The 21,693-nt window shown below is 42.7% G+C and overlaps 1 protein-coding gene across 1 annotated transcript in view; it reads left to right on the top strand.

The window, feature by feature from the left end:
- Positions 1 to 21,693, top strand: part of CLPB (ClpB homolog, mitochondrial AAA ATPase chaperonin) — a 131,722-nt gene that overhangs the window by 25,792 nt on the left and 84,237 nt on the right. Inside the window, 1 exon segment of the mRNA XM_030556433.1 lies at positions 8,142 to 8,245. Within this exon segment, the coding sequence (XP_030412293.1) occupies positions 8,142 to 8,245 (104 nt within the window).

Here is a 21,693-nt window from a genome sequence, read left to right as displayed (position 1 = left end):
AAGATCCCATAATGCTCTCTTAAAGGAGCAGGGACTAGTCCTAGTTTTTATTGGTACTTGTGTTCTTTCTCACCTAATGCGTCCCTGACCACACCTTTTAATGCTTTTAACTGAGTCCCTCCCTTGGCTCCCTATCTCTTAATGGGATGTTCCGCATCCTTGCTCACAAGGCCATGTGTGATCTTGCTGCATCTGTGGTAGTCACTGCTGCTCTCACTTCTTACTTTTTCCAATCCTCTCACTTTATCCCCTTCCCCAATTCCATCTCCTTCTCCCATTCTCAGCTTCATGCCCTCTCTGCTGCAATCCCACACGTCTGGATCACCTTCCCTTTGCTTATCCACCAAGCACCTGGTCTTTCGTCTTTCAGATCCCTCCAAAACACCCTACCTCTCTGTGCAATTTTTCCCTGCTTCTCCTGCTCGCTAATCCCCTGGCCCTCCTTCTCCTGTGTGTCGCCAGGTTTCACTTGTTAGCTCTTTGTGCCTGGGGAATATGTCTCTTCTTTGAGTGAAAAGCACTTTGTACATCTAATGCGCTGTATATGTGTTTTTTATTAATAATAATAGTGCATCATGCACAGTATAGATCAGTGGGTATGTTCTAAGGCATATAATGAGTATGACTTGTCTGGAGCTATTCTCTCAGTGTCTATAGGCAGTGATGTGATTAACTGGCACAGTCTAATACCTATATTAGGTACATATGTCTGCTTCATATCCTCTCTTTCAGTCTTTCCACTTCAGGCATATAATTCGGAGGTCTCTGAAGCAGAGCTGGGCAACTGGGATAAATATCCTGAAGCTTCTAGAGTCAAGAGCTTCATTGGCATGTAGACTTGCATGCATAATGTGCTAGCTATGCAGGTGTGAGCTGTGCTGCCTTTGCACAGAGCCAGTTGGAGAGGAGGCTCTGATGACATCCCTTGGGTGTTGCGTCAGTTGTTGCAGTATTGTTTTCTTTCAGTACATGCCCGTGGGGATCCTGTGTAAGGACTCATGCACCCCATGCGGGCAAGATTGAAATCTTTTGAATAGCAGTGTCTGTAGGGCCACTCATGTATCAGTTATATCCTTGTTCCCTCACCTTAAGGCATAAAGGTTGGAGCGGCCACAAGCATCCTTCAGTTCTCCCAAAAGGTATTCTCTCTCTGCATGCTTCAGGAGCATCCCCATAGCTGAAATTTGTGAGGCAGCTAAATGGAGTAACTCCCTGACTCTAGTTAAACACTGAACCCTTGATGTAGCTGCAAGGTCAGATGCCAAACCTGGTAGGGCAATTTTACAATCGCTGTTTAGTTAGTGGCAGTCACGACTCCTCAGTCCCACTGTCCAGTTGGGACACAGCTTATCAGTGACCTGGAGTGGGATCCCCCCCCCCACAGACTCAAAGAACAGGGAACGGTTACGTACCTTGTAGTCATAGGTTTTAAAGCCCCAAGGGACCACCCGATCATCTAGTCTGCCTTCCTGTGTATCACAGGCCACCCACACTACCTAACAGCTGCCCCCTAATCCCAGCAACTGAAATTAAACCAAAGTATTACAGCCCTCTGGAGACTAAGCTCTTGTGTGCCACGGGTACAGTAACCTCAATTCTATGAGATGTCATCCATGTGGATCCCCGACCCAATCTCCATCCCTGCTTTTTTGCAGTTCTTCTTTTTCTGGGATCCTGCATTAGCAAGGGAACTGAAGGATGGTTGCAGCTGCTGTGCCACTTATGCTCTACGGTGTGTGTGGTAGGGGTAGAAAGGCATACATGGCGCAGATGGAGCCCAGTGGAATTTGCTATTCAAAAAAATTCTGCTCTTGCATGCATAGGGTGCGTGCGCATCTAGTTTGAGGTTCACACGGATGACAACGTCTTAAAGAATCACAGTTACGGGAAGGTAAGTAACTGTTCTTTCCTTACAACCACCCCTCTATTCCCACGCTGAATTCTACAGAAAGTTAAGATATAGCTATTCTAGGGATCCTCTTTGTGTCCAGCAGGACTTGCAGCTTCCACTAAAGCCCAGCACTGCCCCTCATCAAAATCCCTTGAAGGCCTTGCATTGTGTTTTGTAACTCCTGGTCACTAGGATCACTGCCCTTCTTGGTTCACCAACTCCAGCTGCCTGAGTGTTGGTAGGTTTGCAGGGCAGTCCCAGCCAAGGCCAGCTCTCTCCCCCCAGGTGCCTTGCTTTTTTTTTGTCTTAACAATATGCTGGCCCAGCCTCTAAAAGCAGAAAGCACTTACTGCAATCGATTGAACTGCCCAGTGATCTTCAGTTAAGCATTGCCCTCTGAGTCATCACCAGGGTCAATTTAGATTTATATTTGCACAGATGAACAGCCTCTGTCTCTGATCAAATTAAAACTCGATCAGCAAATTAAACCCAGGGCTTGATGAGGCTATTGAGCACAGGTGAGTTATCGAGGAAAGCCTGCCTTTACAGCTCAGACATACTGCAGGTCTCTTCCAAGCGCACCACCTCACTGAGGGGAGAGTAGTACTCTGCCAGAGCCACCCAGTAGCCTGACGGAGGGAATGAACAGGAGATACATCATAAACAAGGTGAGGGGAATCCTGGATTTAAATCACAGCCTTTGCGCTGACTCACTTACCAGTAATAATTGTGAGCTGGTACAGAAGAAAGAACAGGGCACAAATAATGAGGGAATGTACTTTCCCCTCTGCCATTCCACACGGCACTGTCATCAGTGGATCTCATAATGGTTCATAAAGCTTAATTAAGCCTCACAACTCTCCTCAGAGGTAGGAATGAATTACCCCCATTTTACAGATGTTGAAACTGAGGGCCAGAGAGGTGGTGGTTTGCTCATTGTCACCCAGTGACTCAGTGACAGCAGACAATAGAACTCAGGACTCCTGGCCCTGTTCCCTTCCTCTGACCACTAGCCCATACTGCATCCTTGTTATATGTATATAAAAAACTATATACAATTTTATATACATTTTCAAGTTGCCTTATTTCCTCTGATTATGTTCACATGCTTTGTTGATGAGTATGACGACTTCTGTATTTCCATTGCACTATCACTGCACTATTAGCAAAGGCTACTTTGCTTGAATGGCTTATTACCTGCAAATTGGACAGGTGCAATCAATACTTGTGATTCCAGAAATGTCTGGCTGGCTCTGTGAAGGAAAATTCGGTGACATTAGTTGCCTAGAAGGGACCGCATGTCACAGAAGAAGGAGGTTAGATTGAAGGATGATTGGATAGAGAGGCTAATCTTACAACAGACAATTGTCCTTTTGAGTTGAGACCAGCGAGCTCTTTTCACTTCCTTTTTACAGCAGTCGGATGGGAATTGATTTGGAATGTGTGACATGCTGTATCAGAGCTGTCATCTTGGGACAGGGTTCTGTACTACCAAATTTTAGAGTTAAGGTTAGACTCCCAGTAGTGACTCATGCTGCTATATTATGAACCATTCAGCCTCCCAGCAGCCTTATGAGGTAGAGAAGTATGGCTACATACTTACAGATGGGGAAAATGAAACAGACAGTTGTACAGAACAGAACCCAGGAGTACTGCGTCCATGTCCTCCTGCTTTCACATTTCAGCACTGCCTCTCTGCAACTCTTTAACATTTTTATGAAAACAAACATTACCAAGAGAACTCTCATGGTCTGAGTTAAGAATGAAGAGAAAGAGCCTTCCTAAGAGTTGCTGAGAACATAGAGGTTGATGGTGGATAAAGAGCCTAGGAAGAACACTCAACAAACACGGCCAGGGAGAAGGGAAAAGCTGATGGAGGGAGTTGCCAAGGAAGTTGAGAGTCATTGTTTATGTGTTAGCCGTATGACTCATTCAGTGGCTGTCTCCACGCTGGGCTAGAAAGTTGTGGATTCAAGTCCCATACTGGAACTTGGGCTCATTCTTCTTAAAATGGGTTTTTTTTTATTCTTAAGATGGAGAGGATGGACCCTATGATATGTCATAGCCTGTCAATTTTAACTACAGTAGTGGGGACCCTTAAAAACCAGGCAGTCTTTGAGTGCAGATACCCTTCAGGACAAGGCTGAAGAGGAGGACTTGAATGTAGCCAAAACCTTCATTGCTGAGGGCTTTAAATTGCAACAATACCAGCTTGGAGCACTCTGGACAAGCTGCAAATGTCAGAGAGGCACTGCTGGGAAGCCTGCTGAGAGAGAGAGTTGCAGTAATTGATCTGGTGTGCGTGGCTATGACAGAATAGTAGTGCAAATTGCACAAATGACCCCCCCATCACAGATTTTGCACCTTTGTCGCAGACTTGGGGTTTTCCATGGTAAAGATGTAGTTGAAGATAATACCGGTATCTTTAAACTGGCTCTCTACCTTTGAACATGGGATCCAAAAGAGGAAGGAACCCCCTGGTATCCATGACTTCTGTCTGGCACTTCTTTACTGAAGACTGAGAACAAGGTGGCAGTGACACATCCAAATGGACATATCCTCCAAACAGTCCTTCAAATATAGGATCCACAGAACAAAAAAGACACTTGTATATCATCAGTGTGCTGAAGGCAATCTGCTCTGCATTTAGAAATGATTCCTGAGTTCATATATTAAGGGCCAGAAGGGGCCACTGTGATCATCTGATCCAACCACATGCGTGATACTACAGATGACAGTTTCCTAACTCAAAAAGTGTTGCATCCAACCTCAGGGAGTTGCATATTAGACCTCATCTTGACAGAGAAGAAACTGAGCACATCATTAAAATTGGTAACTTTGGTACAAGTGAACATGACTTCTTGGTCACATTTACAATGTGCCAATAGAATAAAGTCCAAATCAATAATATATATACTTGGTGCTTTAAAGGTGCCAGTTTCACAAAGCTCAAAACAATTATGAGCCAGATCAGCTGGGAAGAAGGATCTAATCAGAAAAATGTGATTGATATTGGGAATTATTTAAGAACACTTTAGTAGATGCCCAAAAAGCCACAGTCCCACAGCTGAGGAAGAAGCTGTGATATTTAAACAAATGGAAGAAAAGGGAAGTTGATAGTAATGAATATAAATCAGAAGCTAGGAATTGTAGGAAATTGAAGCGGGAAGTAAAGGGACGCAAGAAGAAATCTATGACTAGCAGAGTTAAGGACAATGAGAAGGAGTTTTTAAAGTATATTAAGAACAAAAAGAATCCTAACAAAGGAATTGGTCTGTTACTAGATGGAAATGGTAGAGTTATCAGTAATAATACTGAAAAGCCAAAAGTGTTCAATAAATATTACGGCTCTGGAGTTGGGAAAAAGATCAAATATCGTCTTATCTGATGATGATGATGACAACACTCTTTCCATTCCAATAGTATCTCAGGAGCATGTTTAACAGCAGCTCCTAAAGACAGACCTTTTTAAATCAGTGGTCTAGATGACCTGCATCCAAGAGTTTTAAAAGAGCTGGCCTATGAGCTGATTGGACTGTTAAAGTTGATTTTATACAAGTCTTGGAACACTGAAGAATTTCCAGAACATGGAAGAAGGCTAATATTGTGCCTATATTTAAAAAGGGAAAACAGGATAACCCTTAGGCTTGTCAGTTGGACATTGACCCTAGGCAAGATAATGGGTCGGTTGATAAGGGATTAAATTAATAAAGAATTAAAAGAGGATTATGTAATTCATGCCAATCAACATGGATTTATGGAAAATAGATTCTGTCAAACTAACTTGATTTTTTTTATGAGATTACGAGTTTGGTTGATAAAGGTAATAGTGTTGGTGTAATTTACAGAGACTTCTATAAGATGTTTGTCTTGATACTGCACATCTTGATTAAAAATTAGAACGACACACAATAAATGCATTAAAAGCTGGCTAACTGATAGGACTCAAAATATTACTGTAAATGGGGAATCATCGTAGAATAGATGTTTCCAGTGGAATCCCGCAGGGATCGGTTCTTAGCTGTTTAACATTTTTATCAATGAACTGGAAGAAAATATAAAATCATCACTGTTAAAGTTTACAGATGACACAAAAATTAGGAGAAGTGATAAATAATGCAGAGGACAGGTCACTGATTCAGGAGACCATTTTGATCTTGAATGCTCCTGTGCAGCAACATGGGGGCAAACACCCACAGCTTCATTTGAAATCTGGGAGATGCAGATGTTAGGCACCTCTTGAAAAAACACTCAGAAATGAAGCCAGGTCTGAAAATGTGAACATAGTGAAGTCCCTACAGTCTCACAAGAAATCGGTGATATATTTGAGAACACAAGTCTCCTGACTCGCAACTTTGTGCTCAGTCCACTAAATTGGACTTTATACACAATTCAAGTGTCAATTGCGGAAGGCAAGAAATACACCTCTGCTAATGTATCTTATTGAGAGTACAGAACAACTGCCTTCCATTCTGCTAATTGTATTTACTGTAAAGGACTAAATGGGGGAGGAACTTAAGGTAAATTTTAAATGTGACTTGACAAAAAGCAGCCTGCAGATGCATGTCAGTCAATCTGTGGTGTGCATAGTGAAGAACCTCTGCCAGCCTGTAAGCTATCTCGCCTGTGATGAATACTGTATAACATTTTACTGGCTAGTTGCCATGGAAGGCCTGAACCCAGGAAAAAGAATAACTGGCTTCAAGCTGCTTTCAGAAATGGTAAAAAATCTAATTCTTGCCTGATGGTTGTTTGGTTCAGAGGCCTTCTGCACCAAATCTAGCCCGTCTCTTTTTCTGTGTGCTGAATAGTCCTGCTGGGGAATGGTGACAATTTGGACAACTCTGGAGACTACAGTCCAATGTCTCCAGACAAGCATGAGCAGAAGCAGTGAGAGATTCCGCAACCCTCTTCACTCTTCTATCAATATGCCTCACCACTACCTTTAGGGACAATAAGAATCTGATTATTTCTCTTCCTCAACCTCTGTCCTGGGACTGCCACCAAAGGTGACAAGTATTGTCAATTATAACTGTGTTTTTTTGTGATGGGGCAGGCACTGGCCTATTGTGATCACCCAATTCAGTTCATTGAGGATCTGCAAACAAAACCATACCTCATAGTCTCACCCTGTGCTTTCATCATCGTTGTTTTTCTCTTCTCTCTCTCTCGCCTCCTGGAGTCTTCTCCCCAAATTCTTTATTGGTGTTCGTGTTAAAACAGCAACTAGTTATCTCCTGAACCTCAAAAAATAAAATCACTTTTTAAAAGTCCTTCCAGCTACTGAGCTGCATCCCATACACTGGACTCTTTCCACTGATAATTTCACACCAGTTGTTGGGTCCCCAGGAAAACGTTCATATGGCATAGTGTCACTTAGAAGTTACATGTTTCACTTTCAATGCACAATAAAATGAAAGCAATTGAAATCTATTGTTGGGATACTCAGGTGGGTCCTTCCCTTGTGATGGCAGAAAAGGGGCTAAGGACTGAGCCATGCTTTTCATATCCAACCTTGGATGCAGGAGAGTTCCCATTTCAAGGACCAACTCATTTAGTTGTGTCCAGGCAAAGTACAAGTCTCAAGTGAAAGCGCCATATCAGAAGGTGGGAGTCTAGATATCTATAGGCCACCTTGCCACCCCACAGCTTCCTTACTGAGCTTCTGTGGTGCCAGGTACTGGAGTCCCATGCATTTGTTGTCTTAGATGTAAAAGAAGCCCAGCTGCTATTGTGACTAGTGCCTTAAAAATATGTAACAACCTCATAACTGAATTTTGCTTTCCTTAGGCTGCCATTAGAATCCATCCTTTACAGGGGTCTGACGTCAAATGTTTGGCTGCTGGGTGTGTCTTGGTTGCATTTTCAACTATGAAGAGTGACTTATGGGATGGCAGTCCAGTCCAGTGCCTGGAAATGTAGTGCATGGCACTTAGTCACTTCTGTGCAGATGTTTTGGACTTGGCCTCTGTTGAACATATCTGTGTTGCACAACGCATGTGGATCTACAGAGTAGCCCACTTCTCCGAATGCCTCCTCAGTCCAGTCGTCTTATGATTGTTAATATTAAGCAGTGTCGTTTTTTTTTAACTCTCCTTTGCTGGCAGCAAATTTTTTGCTGAATTCTCTTCCCATCTTATGTGCCTTGAGATTTTTTCCCTTTGCAAACTCTGAAGGTGTCTAGTTCCTGATGTTCCTTCTGATCGAGAAACTTTCCTGATGATCCTGTTCTCATTATATTTTATAACAGTGTGGTAAAGATCCTGCTTGCAGCTGGTGCTGACCCAAACCTCGGAGATGAATTCAACAGCGTGTATGAGACTGCCAAAGAAAAGGGCCTCCATTCATTGGAAGGTAATAAAAGAGTTAAACTTTTTGTTGATGTTACCTTATCGGGACAGTATGTCTCTCTCTGTGCCCAGAGTTTGGTTAGGCCTTTGGATAATTCTGATCCACTTGTGCTTCTTACTTTCCCTTAGACAGATGCTATCTGTTATAATCTTTAGGCATAGGTCATCCGTTACATGCCATGCCCTCCAAAATACAGACTTGAAACAGCCGACTCCAACGTCTAGAAGAGTACCTGAGCCTTGGGAACATCCTGGTGCAATAACTCCTCTGAGATGCACCACTGCATCTCCTGCATTGCTTTGAACTCCGCCACTGGAGGAGCTCTCTCTCACTGGAACAATTTACTGTGGGGTGGAGTGGATTCTCCAGTGCTTGAAGTCTTTGGACTGAATGTTTTTCTAAAAGTTATGCTCTAGCTCCAACAGAAGTTATTGGACTAGATGCAGAATTCACTGGGGGAGGTTCTCTGGCCTGTGTCTTCCAGGACGTCAGATCAAAATGATCCCTTCTGGCCTTAAGTCCTGTGACTCTATGAAATCTGAGGCAAAGGATGTGGTGCCAAGTTAAATATAAGGTGTTTTATCTCATCCAGCGCCCCCAGGCCATTTCCATTAAAATTACTAGCAAAAACTCTGGCTCACATCCCTTTTGTAGAGCAGGATAATTGTTTACTCTAAGTTTCTATAGTTGCTGAAGGTCCCGGGGCCTGGATACCTCCTCCAGTTCTTCGTGGCCAGACTTTCTTACAGTGGCCCCACTTATTCACATTAAATGGATTAAGAACTGGCAGATCTCAAAGTATTGATCAGTAGGGACTTCTCACCGGCAGGAGATGTTTCCAGGGGGTTTCTGCAGGGACTGGTACTAGGCCCAACGCTATTCAACGTTTTCATCGATGATGTGGAAGTAAATATAAAATCACTGCTGATGAAGTTTGCAGATGACACCAAGATTGGCGGAGTGTTAAATAATGATGATGACAGGGCGGTCGTACCGAGTGATCTGGATGGCTTGGTAAGGTGGGCCCATGCAAACAAAATGCGTATTAATACAGCCAAATGCAAAGTGATACATCTAGGGACAAGGAATGCAGACCGTACTTGCAGAATGGGGGACTATATCCTAGAAAGTAGTGACTCTGAAAGGGATCTAGGGGTAATGGCAGACAAGCAACTGACCATGAGCTTACATTGTGATGCTGTGGCGAAAAGGGCTAGTATCCTTTCAGGATGTAAACAGGAGATCATAGAATCATAGAATTATATCAGGGTTGGAGAGGACCTCAGGAGGTATCTAGTCCAACCCCCTGCCCAAAGCAGGACCAATCCCCAGACAGATTTTTACCCCAGATCCCTATATGGCCCCCTCAAGGATTGAACTCACAACTCTGAGTTTAGCAGGTTATTTTACCTCTTTATATGGCATTGTTGAGACTGATACTGAAATAGTCCATCCAGTTCTGGCATCCACATTTGTAAAAGGATATTTAAAATTGGAGGGGGTGCAGAAAAGAACCACAAAAACGATTGGAGGGCTTGCGAGCTCAGTGTGTTTAGTTTATCAAAAAGAAGATTGAGCAGAGACTAGATTAAAGCGAGTAAGTACCCTTATGGGGAGAAAATACTAGGTCCTAAAGAGCTCTTTAATCTATCACAGAAAGGCAGAGCAAGAACCAGTGGCTGGAACCTGAAGCTGGACAAATTCAGATTATGAATAAGACACCGATTTTTAACAGTGAGGATGATTAATCACTGAAACTACCAAGGGAAATGGTGGATTCTCCGGGTCTTGATGTCTTCAGATAAAGACTAGATGCCTTTTTGGAAGATGTTCTTTAGCCAAAGATAAGTTTTGCTTTATTGAACCACAAGTTATTGAGCTCAATAACTCAGGGTGAAATTTTATGGCTTGTGATAGACAGGAGGTCAGACTAGAATATATAACGGTCACGTTTGTCCTTAAACTCTGTGACTCTATCAACATTTTCCAATATAAGACCCTGTTTCCAGTTGCTTATAATTTTATGATATTTTAACCATTTGGACTGAAATTTTTCATTTTGGGTGTCTGCCTTGGGCTGATTTTTTTTAAATTTCAGCAAACTGGTTCAACCATCTCTGAGAATGAGGCTATGGAAAATATTGTTTTGCCCATATTTAAAAAAAAAAAATCTTCAGACCTTTTCTTTGAACAGCTCTAGTGTCTCCATATTTTGGAACGTGGACTTGAAATTTAGCAGGGGCTGGCCTTTGAGTCAGAGGTATGCTTGTGCTGTATCTGTGGGAATCTAACCAAATGCAGGCAAGTTATAAACCGTGGAAAAATCTCAGTTCACACATGCTCAGTAGAGACTTCTCTAATTTTAGTAGTTAAATCACTGAAGATTCTGTCCTCACTGAGCATGCTCCATCCTCTCGCTGCTCCTAGTGTTGACCAGACTGCATGTGCACCATGCACCATCCTCACAGAGCAACTGAGCGTGCTCCAGTCCAGGGATATAGGAGTAAAACCAGGTTTTCCCTGTAATTGCTGCTTCCGGCTGCTACAAGTCACGGTGGGACCTGGTACGGGGAGCAAGGAACCTGACTTGCCTATGCTGTGAATGAAGCCCTTGCTGCTAACCAGACAGCGTGGAGGAGGAAGCAGTTTCATAGAATCGTACGACTGGAAAGGACCTCAGGAGTCATCTAGTCCAGTCCCCTGCACTCATGGCAGGACTAAATATTATCTCCGTCATCCCTGACAGGTGTTTGTTTAACGTGCTCTTAAAAATCTCCAGTGATGGAGATTCTACAGCCTCCGTAGGCAATTTATTCCAGTGCTTAACTGCCCTGAAAAGAAATTTTTCCTAACATCCAACCTAAACCACCCTTGCTGAAATTTAAGCCCATTACTTCTTGTCCTGTCCTCAGAGGTTAGCAAGAACAATTTTTTTCCTTCCTCCTTGTAACAACCTTTTATGTACTTGAAAACTATTATCATGATTCGTCCTCCCCTCCCCCAGTCTGTTCTTCTCCAGACTAGACAAACTTGGGTTTGTCAATCTTCCCTCATAGGTCATGTTTTCTAGACTTTTTATCATTTTTGTTGCTCTTCTCTGGACTTTCTCCAATTTGTCCACATCTTTCCTGAAATGCGAGGCCCAGAACTGGACACAATACTCCAGTTGAGACCTTATCAGTGTGGATAAAGCGGAAGAATGATTTCTCATGTCTTGCTTACAACACACTGGCTAATACATCTCAGAATGATGTTTGCTTTCTTTGCAACAGTGTTACACTGTTGACTCATATTTAGCTTGTGTTCCACTATGATCCCCAAATCCCTTTTTGCAGCACTCCTTCCTAGGCAATCATTTCCCATTTTATATGTGTGCAACTGATTGTTCCTTCCTAAGAGGAGTACTTTGCATTAGTCTTTGTTGAATTTCATCCTGTTTCCTTCAGACTATTTCTCTAGTTTGTCCAGATTGTTTTGAATTTTAATCCTGTTCTGGAGAGCACTTGCAACCCTTCCTAGTTTGGTATTATCCGTAAACTTTATCAGTGTCCTCTCTATATCATTATCTAGATCACTGATGAAGATATTCAATAGAACCAGACCCATAACTGATCCCTGCGGGACCCCACTGGTTATGCCCTTCCAGCATGACTGTGAACCACTGATAACTACTCTCTAGGAACGGTATTCCAACCAGTTATGCACCCACCTTCTAGTATAGCTCTATCTAGGTTGCATTTCCCTAGTTTGTTTGAGTAGGTCAGTTGATTGGGCAAGGAATACTGGGATTGGCCGAAGAGCTGTTGGAGGAAGAGAGAGAGACAGACTGTATAAACCAGGAGACTGGGGCTTACAATGGTGGGTTGGGGGTGTGTTCAGACAAGGAGCTAAGGTCTTGGGGGAGAACTCGGACTTGCTGGGAAAAGAGACTTGGACAAGGAGCTGGGGTGCACTGGGAGCCAGTGGAAGGGAGATGGGACAGACAGATCAGACAAAATGCTGGGAGAGCAGAACTGGAACAGGCTGGGCAAGGATACTGAGACCATAGACTCATTGACTTCAAGGCCAGAAGGGACCATTGTAGTACCTCCCTACGTTGTGTCATCTGCAAATTTTATTAGCACGTTCCCACTTTCTGTGCCAAGGTCATGAATGAAAATATTAAATAAGATTGGTCCCTAGACCAGTCCCTGAAAAACTCCACTAGTGACCTCCCTCCAGCCTAACGGTTCACCTTCCAGTATGACCCATTATAGTTTCCCCTTTAACCATTTCCGTATTCACCTTTCAGTTCTCATACTGATCCCCATGTTCTCCAATTGAACTAATAATCTCCCATGTGGAGCTGTATCAAATGCCTTACTGATACCCGGGCAGATTAGATTTACTGCATTTCCTTTGTCTACAAAAGCAATTATCCTCTTAAAGAAATCAGGTTGGTCTGGCATGATCTACCTTTTGCAAAACCATATTGTATTTTGTCCTAATTACTGTTTACCTATATTTCCTTAACTGCTTTCTCTTAGCGGTAAGTTTAACAGGACTGCTTGGAAATAGTGACCATAATATAATAACATTTAACATTCCTGTAGTGGGAAGAACATCTCAACAGCCCAACACTGTGGCATTTAATTTCAGAAAGGGGAACTATGCAAAAATGAGGGGGTTAGTTAAACAGAAATTAAAAGGTACAGTGACTAGAGTGAAATCCCTGCAAGCTGCATGGACAGTTTTTAAAGATACCATAATAAAGGGCCATCTTAAATGTATACCCCAAATTAAAAAACACAGTAAAAGAACTAAAAAAGAGCCACCATGGCTTAACAACCATGTAAAAGAAGCAGTGAGAGATAAAAAGGCATCTTTTAAAAAATAGAAGTCATCTCCTAGTGAGGTAAATAGAAAGGAGCATAAACACTGCCAAATTAAGTATAAAAATGTAATAAGAAAAGCCAAAAAGGAGTTTGAAGAACAGCTAGTCAAAAACTCAAAAGGTAATAACAAAATGATTTTTTATGTACCTCAGAAGCAGGAAGCCTTCTAAACAACCAGTGGGGTTCCTGGATGATCGAGTTACAAAAGGAGCACAAAAGTAATTGCGGAGAAACGCAAGGAATTATTTGTTTCAGTCTTCATGGCTGAGGATGTTAGGGAGATTCCCAAACCTGAGCCAGCTTTTGTAGGTGACAAATCTGAGGAATTGTCACAGATTGAAGTGTCACTACAGGAGGTTTTTGAATTAATTGATACGTTTAATAGTAACAAGTCACCAGGACCAGATGGCATTCACCCAAGAGTTCAGAAAGAACTCAAATGTGAAATTGCAGAGTATTAACTATGGTTTGTAACCTCTCCTTTAAATTGGCTTCTGTACCCAATGACTGGAAGATAGCTAATGTAATGCCAATATTTAAAAAGGGCTCTAGAGGTGATCCTGACAATTACAGACTGGTAAGTCTAACATCAGTACCGGACAAATTAGTTGAAACAATAGCGAAGAATAAAATTGTCAGATACATAGAAGAACATAAATTGTTGGACAAAAGTCAACATGGTTTCTGTAAAGAGAAATCATATCTTACTAATCTATTAGAGTTCTTAAAGGGGTCAACAAACGTGGACAAGGGGGATCCCGTGGACATAATGTACTTAGATTTCCAGAAAGCCTGTGACTGGGTCCCTCACTAAAGGCTCTTACATAAATTAAGTTGTCATGGGATAAGAGGGAAGATCGTTACATGGATTGAGAACTGGTTAAAAGACAGGGAACAAAGGTAGGAATAAATGGTAAATTTTCAGAATGCGGAGGAGTAACTAGTGTTGTTCCCAAAGGGTCAGTCCTGGGACCAATCCTATTCAACTTATTCATAAATGATCTGGAGAAAGGGGTAAACAGTGAGGTGGCAAAGTTTTCAGATGATACTAAACTGCTCAAGATAGTTAAGACCAAAGCAGACTGTGACAAACTTCAAAAAGATCTCACAAAACTAAGTGATTGGGCAATAGAATGGCAAATGAAATTTAATGTGGTTAAATATAAGGTAACGCACATTGGAAAAAATGACCCCAACTATACATACAATATGATGGGGGCTTAATTTAGCTACAGCTAATCAGGAAAGAGATCTTGGAGTCATGGTGGATAGTTCTCTGAAGACGTCCACGCAGTGTGCAGCGGCTGTCAAAAAAGCAAACAGGATGTTAGGAATCATTAAAAAAGGGATAGAGAATAAGATGGAGAATATCTTATTGTCATTATATAAATCCATGGTACACCCACATCTTGAATACTGTGTAGAGATGTGGTCTCATCTCAGAAAAGATATACTGGCATTAGAAAAGGTTCACAGAAGGGCAACTAAAATGATTAGGGTTTGGAACAGGTCCCATATGAGGAAAGAGTAAAGAGGCGAGGTCTTTTCAGTTTGGAAAAGAGGAGACTAAGGAGGGATATGATAGAGGTATATAAAATCATGAGTGGTGTGGAGAAAGAGAATAAGGAAAAGTTATTTACTTGTTTCCATAATATAAGAACTAGGGGCCACCAGATGAAATTAATGGACAGCAGGTTTAAAACAAATAAAAAGAAGTTCTTCTTCATACAGCGCACAGTCAACCTGTGGAACTCTTTGCCTGAGGAGGTTGTGAAGGCTGGGACTATAACAGGGTTTAAAAGAGAACTGGATAAATTGATGGAAGCTAAGTCCATTAATGGCTATTAGCCAGGATGGGTAAGGAATGGTGTCCCTAGCCTCTGTTTGTCAGAGAGTGGAGATGGATGGCAGGAGAGAGATCACTTGGTTATTACCTGTTAGGTTCACTCCCTCTGGGACACCTATCATTGGTCACCGTTGGTAGACAGGATACTGGGCTGGATGGACCTTTAGTCTGACCCTGTACGGCCGTTCTTATGTTCATTATCATTAGAGAGACAGGGCACAAAACTTATGTTCTTATGTTCAAAATTTGTTCCAAGGGACCTTGCATATAATCGAGGTCAAACTAACAGGCCTGTAGTTTCCTGGACCCTTTTTTTCCCCTTTCTTAAAAATAGGTACTGTGTTAGCAATTCTCCAATCATAAGGTATGCCCCCTGAGTTTATGGATTCATTAAAAATCCTTGGTATTGGTCTTGCAATGTGATGTGCCAGTTCCTTTAATATTCTTGGATGCAGATTATCTTCCCCCTCCCTGAGTGAATCCCATTAAGCTGTTTGAGTTTGACTTCCATCTCAGATGTGGTTATTGGTACTTCTGTAAGCTCATTTCCATTAGTCACCCTGTCACTACACCTAAACTCATTGTTACCCTTATTAAAAACTGAGGCAAAGTATTCGTTTAGGTGTTGGGCCATGCCTAGATCTTTAATCTCCGTTCCATTCTCAGTGCTTAGCAGTCCCCTTTCTTCTTTCCTTGTTTCATTTTTATTTATATGGCTAAAGAACCTTTTACTATTGGTTTTAATTTCCTTTGCAAGGTCTAACCTGCTTGGCTTTCTCACTTTTTCCCTACACGCTCTGACCTCCAAGGGGTAGCTTTCCTTGCTGATTCTTCCTATCTTCCATTCCTTGTAGGCTTTCGGCTCTCTCTTAATCACCTGTTTGAGAAGCTTGCTCATCCAATTTGATCTGCAACTCTCCCCTGTGAATGTTTCCCCTTGCTTGGGATGCAGGCTCGAGATAGGTTCTGCAACTTTGACTTAAGGTAATTCCAAGCCTCCTCCACATTCAGAGCCTTGACTTGAGTTCTTCAGTCCAATCTACTTCCCTAACTAATTCCCTTAATTTTGTTAGGTTTGCCGTTTTGCAATCAAGGACTCTAGTTGCAATTAGCTGAATTAGCTGTCCTCAACAGCCAGTTCTATGAGGTCCTTGCTACTTACCAACACTAAACCTAAAATGGCATCACCTCTTGTAGGTTCAGAGACTATTTGGTGAAGAAATCTGTCAGCTGTCAAATCCAGTAATATCCGGGTCCTACCCTTCTTCATAACACTTGTCCCCCAATTGTGTCTGGGAAATTAAAGTCTCCCATAATCACACAATTCCCAGTAGCATTTATTTCATTAAGAATATTAGAGAGATCTCTGTCCATATCCAAATTGGATCACAGGGGTCTCTAGCAGATCCCAAGCACTATCCCAAGGGAGCCTTTGTTACCTTTCTTCCCCAAAGTGATTTTGACCCAAGCAGGTTCTGTTTTATCCATCCCATCACTTCTAATTTCTTTACAGTGTACCTCCTTATTAATATGCAATTCTATTCCACCACCTTTACCTTTATTTCTGTCTTTCCTGAACAGCACCTACCCTTCAATAGCTGTGCTACAGACATCATTACTATTCCACCATGTTTCTGTTGTTCCTATATTATCTGGTTTCACTTCCTGCATCAATAGTACTAGTTTCTCTATTTTGATACTAAGGCTTCTTGAATTGGTGTCCAGGCATCTCAGTTGTTTTTGCTCAGCTTCATCTAGATTCCTCACCCGATTAGGTATAGTCATTCTACTGCCAGTATCACCTACCTGACTGTTAGTTCCAATACCAGTGACGCTATCTTTCCTCTTGATGTCCATTCTCTGACCTCTGTTGTTCCTTTCGCTGTTACTGTAAACCCCTCTTACTTGATTTTCCTATCACTCAGTGTTAGAATCAGGCATGGAGATTACATGAGCATCTCCCAACCATCTCCCCTGAATTCCTAGTTTAAAGCTCTTTTAATCAGTTATGCCAGCCCCAGAAGTCTTTCCCTTCCCATTCAGATGGAGTCCATCCCATGAGAACTGTCCTCTGTCCATGACTGCCTCACGATGGTCGAACATCCCAGAGTCTGCCTTATAGCACCATGGCCTGAGCCATCTGTTGCTCATCATAATCGTGTCTCGCCTTCGCTCTCCTCCTCTAGGGGCAGGCAGAATCCCATGGAACTTCATCCGAGCTTCCATTTCTTTAAGAGTCTTCCCCAGCCTGGCATAGTCTACCCTAATGTGTGCCAGCAAGAATTTAGCTGTATCATTTGCTCCCATGTGAAGGGTAATCAGTGGATTCTTTATAGCTGCCACTATAATCCTCTTAAGCCTCAGGTCCACATCCCATATCTTGGCTCCTGGCAGACAGCACACCCTTCTGTTCTCTGGATCAGCTCTGGTGACAGGCCTGTGTCGTTTTCTTAGTAGGGAGTCCCTAGTCACGTACACTGTCTCTTCCTGGTGTTGGTGCGATTTTCCAGCCTTCCCTCCTTCTGTTCTTTCTGGTTGCAAGTCCTCCTGTCTTTTGTTCTCACTTGCCATCTTCTGTGAGTCATCCTGTATCCTCCTGGGGCTCAGAACTCTGGCTGTCTCCATTGACTCTTCCCCTCTTGTAGGACATGTTGCTCTTCTCTTCTCCCTTGTTCTCCCATTTTCTGTTACTGCTGCTGTGCCCTTTTTTCATTTTCCAACTCAGCAAAGGTGTTCCTGAGCTCTGTTTCTCCTTCACTATCTGGTCTTTTCCTCTGCCTGGTTCTCATCGTCACATGCTTCCACTGGCCACTTTCCTCACAGTCTACCCGCAGAGTTCTTCAGTCCAGCTTGCATCTGCAAGTCTTGACGTTTCCCTTCAGCCTCCTCCCTCCTTCCTTCCTCCATCATCTGCTTGAATCCCTTTCAAAACTCAACCACAGTTTCTATCTGCATCTCCAGACCTCAGATCTTCTCCTCCATCAGCTCTGTCTGGTGGCACTTCATACAAAAGAAGCTCTTTTCAGGTACTCGCTCCAGGGTAACGTACATTGCCACTGTTTTCACATCCAGTCATCTTCTTTGCCTCTTCCATTCCTTGGGTCACTGCCACTGCTGCCTCGGTAGCTGTCATAGATTCCCTCCTAAGCTCCTGTCCCGGAGAACAGCAGAAAACACAAACACACACAAAAAACAAAATCAGAACACCACACACTCCCTTCCCCGAAACTCCCACTCAGACTCCCCTGTTTCCAGCTCTGTTTGCTGGCTCCTATGTCGCTGACTGGTTGCCTGGCTGTCTTTATAGGCCCCCCTAATCATGGAAGTCCTTCCCCTAATCAGGGCTCTGCTGTGATCAAAGGCTCTGCTTCTCTCACAACACACTGCTCCCTACCAGCTCCTGCAAACTTTAAAAAAAAAACAAAAAAAAGTGGGAGGGAAGAAACTGATATTAACTGGGAAAGGAGCCAGGCCCTCGGGTGCAGGAAGAAGATTGGGACTGGACAGTGAACCTGGAGGAGGAGACGAGGATTGGTTGGGTGAGGAGTAGGAGCTTGAGAAGTGGAGATTGGGGCTGGGTACTTAAGGAGAATAGGACTGGGACAAGAACCGAAGAGTGAGTCACAGACTCTAGGGCTGCAAGGGACCTTGAGAGGTCATCGAGTCCAGTCCCCTGCCCTCATGGCAGGACCAAATACTTTCTAGACCATGCCTGCTAGACATTTATCTAACCTACTCTTAAATATCTCCAGAGATGGAGATTCCACAACCTCCATAGGCAATTTATTCCAGTGTTTAACCACCCTGACAGTTAGGAACTTTTTCCTAATGTCCAACCTAAACCTCCCTTGCTGCAGTTTAAGCCCATTGCTTCTTGTTCTGTCCTTAGAGGCTAAGGTGAACAAGTTTTCTCCCTCCTCCTGATGACACCCTTTTAGATACATGAAAATTGCTATCACGTCCCCTCTCAGTCTTCTCTTTTCCAAACTAAATAAACTCAATTCTTTCAGTCTTCCTTCATGGGTCATGTTCTCAAGACCTTTAATCATTCTTGTTGCTCTTCTCTGGACCCTCTCCAATTTCTCCACATCTTTCTTGAAATGCAGTGCCCAGAACTGGACACAGTACTCCAGTTGAGGCCTAACCAGTGCAGAATAGAGGGGAAGAATGACTTCTCGTGTCTTTCTCACAACACACCTGTTAATGCATCCCACAATCCTGTTTGCTTTTTTTGCAACAGCATCACACTGTTGACTCATATTTAGCTTGTGATCCACTATAACCCCTAGATCCCTTTCTGCCATACTCCTAAATGAATATAAGTGTATCATTTTGTAAGACAAACTATTATATTTGTGTCCCTTTGTGCCTGGTAGTTGGATTGCCCATTACCAGCCACAAACAAAAATGTGGTGCGGTGGAGACCTGCTTGTGATTCTAACATCCTAAAATCTTGTTTACTGGGATCAAAATGGAAATGTCACCTCACTTCAGGAAACTGCTTCATGTTCAGTTAAATGCAGTCTAATTGAAGGGGGGAGGGTTTGTGTGTATGTCAAGATTAGAGAAACGATCATGAGCCGACATCCTTCAGTATCCTGGAGGTGACGTGGAGATGCTGCCGCCCTGCTGACTAACATTTATAAAGCCACTTTTATCTGGAGGGACGCCAAAGCACTATGCAAAATTATAGTTAGACGGTTTACATCATCCACTCAAATGCAGCCACCTCTGGGGTGAAGTAAGACTGCTCTTGCACCAGCAACACTCCGCAAGTTTTTAGAAGTGGATGTAAAACCATGAATAACTGCTCCAATTGAAACTGCAGAAGAATGTTCTGTGGACAGACTGATTGCATCTTTTTGGCCTTTGGCAAGGTATTGGCGCTAACCTCCGTGTTCTGAATGCAGTTGGATCTTTTATCATCTTTCATGGTCAGTATCTCAGTTTCACATCTGATCTGAAACAGGCTCCAGCACAGCAGTGCTCCCAAAATTGGGATGTTGATTTAGTCTGACCCAGGTAAAAGGGCATCGCCTACTGAGTCACCAGAACCACTTCCTGTGCCATCTGACTCTCCTTAGAGGTGTCTCATCCATCTAAGTAGCGAGAAAACCTTAGCTTGTGACAGCCGATGAGTCCAAGATGCCAAACATTCTGCATGGTTTCCCTGAGGAAGACAAGTCTAAGCAGTATCTTTCTGGTCCCATTCCATATCACCTCACCATAACTCATGCAGCTACCAGAACTCCAGCCTTTCCTGACACTTGTAACTAAATTAACTATTGACCTTTGGCTCAGAAAATAAACATTTCCTGCTTATTGTGTGGAGCAAATTTAGGAAACCCGATTACATTATCAAAGGCAGATAGTGCTTCTCCTGCATTATTTGCAGAATAAAATACTGCTGATTAGTCTGATAGAAAAGACAGAACTGTGTAGTGAGATTGTCCATTGGTTTAGCACAGCATTTTGGCCTCATTGCTGGGAGCTTAAAGTGAGATAAAGTCAAATGAAGGTGTAATCTTTCAACCTTTGCCTTTGATAAAATACACGTTCAGAAGATGGATCAACTCTAGAGCAATTTTGATAGGCCGTTATTTTTTTTTAAATGCTCCTTGCTCTCATCCCTCATTGTAACGTATTAGTTCTACCGACCCTCTCGTTGATGGGAGCTGCGAACACACATGCATCAGGCTGCTGTAGCGGCAAATGCAAAATGCATGAAACAACATTAAAAAAATGAACAATGGAGTGCCAATACATAATGCATGTGCCTAGACTTTATTTAAGACAAAGTATATCAACCAATAAAGTTAATTGTTTTTGTCTGCATACAGTTCTCTAAACTAATATATTTTATTTTGGGGGGATGGGGAGAAATAAGTCCACTCAGTTAGAAGTTGCATTAATTCTTTGGTTGACATGTTTTATTAAAAAGAATAAATTCAGTTGCATTTTTAAAAAGAGAAAGAGAGAGGGAGAGAGTGAAACTGCCTCTTTTTAAAACCGATTTGCATATTTCATGTATAAATATTTTTTCATAAAAACTTCCAAATCAGAGGGATACACGCCACACGCACTGCACAAAATATATTGCAGACATTTATATGGATGGCAGGAAGGGAGACAGAGGCCTGAAAATTTCCAGGCACCCAGTGATTGATGGCAGACGAGGCTTCCCCTGACGCTTTATTGAGTTTCCGATGATTATCTCTTGCTGAGACATTTTTTACAGATGACGGCCGAGCTGTCACAACGGACCATGGGGGAAAAAACCCAACAATAATAACACTTTAATCTTTTTACTGCACTGCTCCCTAGTATCTCAGATTCATCTTCCCTGACGCACGCAGTTCATTATCTTGCCCCTCCCTGGATAGGAAATGAAGAAAAATAAATAAATATACATACACCCTATGTATGCTTATAGAAAATGCCTGCAGATGGAAGGAAGCGTCACGTTAATTGCTCTCTTTGCAGGTGCTGGGTTTTAGTAGCAGAGGTGCCTGGCTGGAATGGGCTTGGCTATTAGTTACAGTATTGTATTTAGGTTTTATTGCAACTTTTAGGTGGTGGACTCAAGCAGTAGTTATGGGAAGGTAATGTAGGCACATTGCATTGTGGATGGTCCAAGTTCTCTGTCTGTTATTCCTGTCACCAATTGTTCTGTGCTCGGAGCTGTACAAGATCCTCACTGTAAAGTCCTTGCCTGCAGGAGCTTACAGTCA

This window comes from Gopherus evgoodei, chromosome 1 (assembly GCF_007399415.2).
Source record: "Gopherus evgoodei ecotype Sinaloan lineage chromosome 1, rGopEvg1_v1.p, whole genome shotgun sequence".
Classification (NCBI taxonomy): Eukaryota; Metazoa; Chordata; order Testudines; family Testudinidae; genus Gopherus; species Gopherus evgoodei.
The sequence above is the reverse complement of the archived record's forward strand: the minus strand, read 5'-3'. Positions and strand labels throughout refer to the sequence as shown.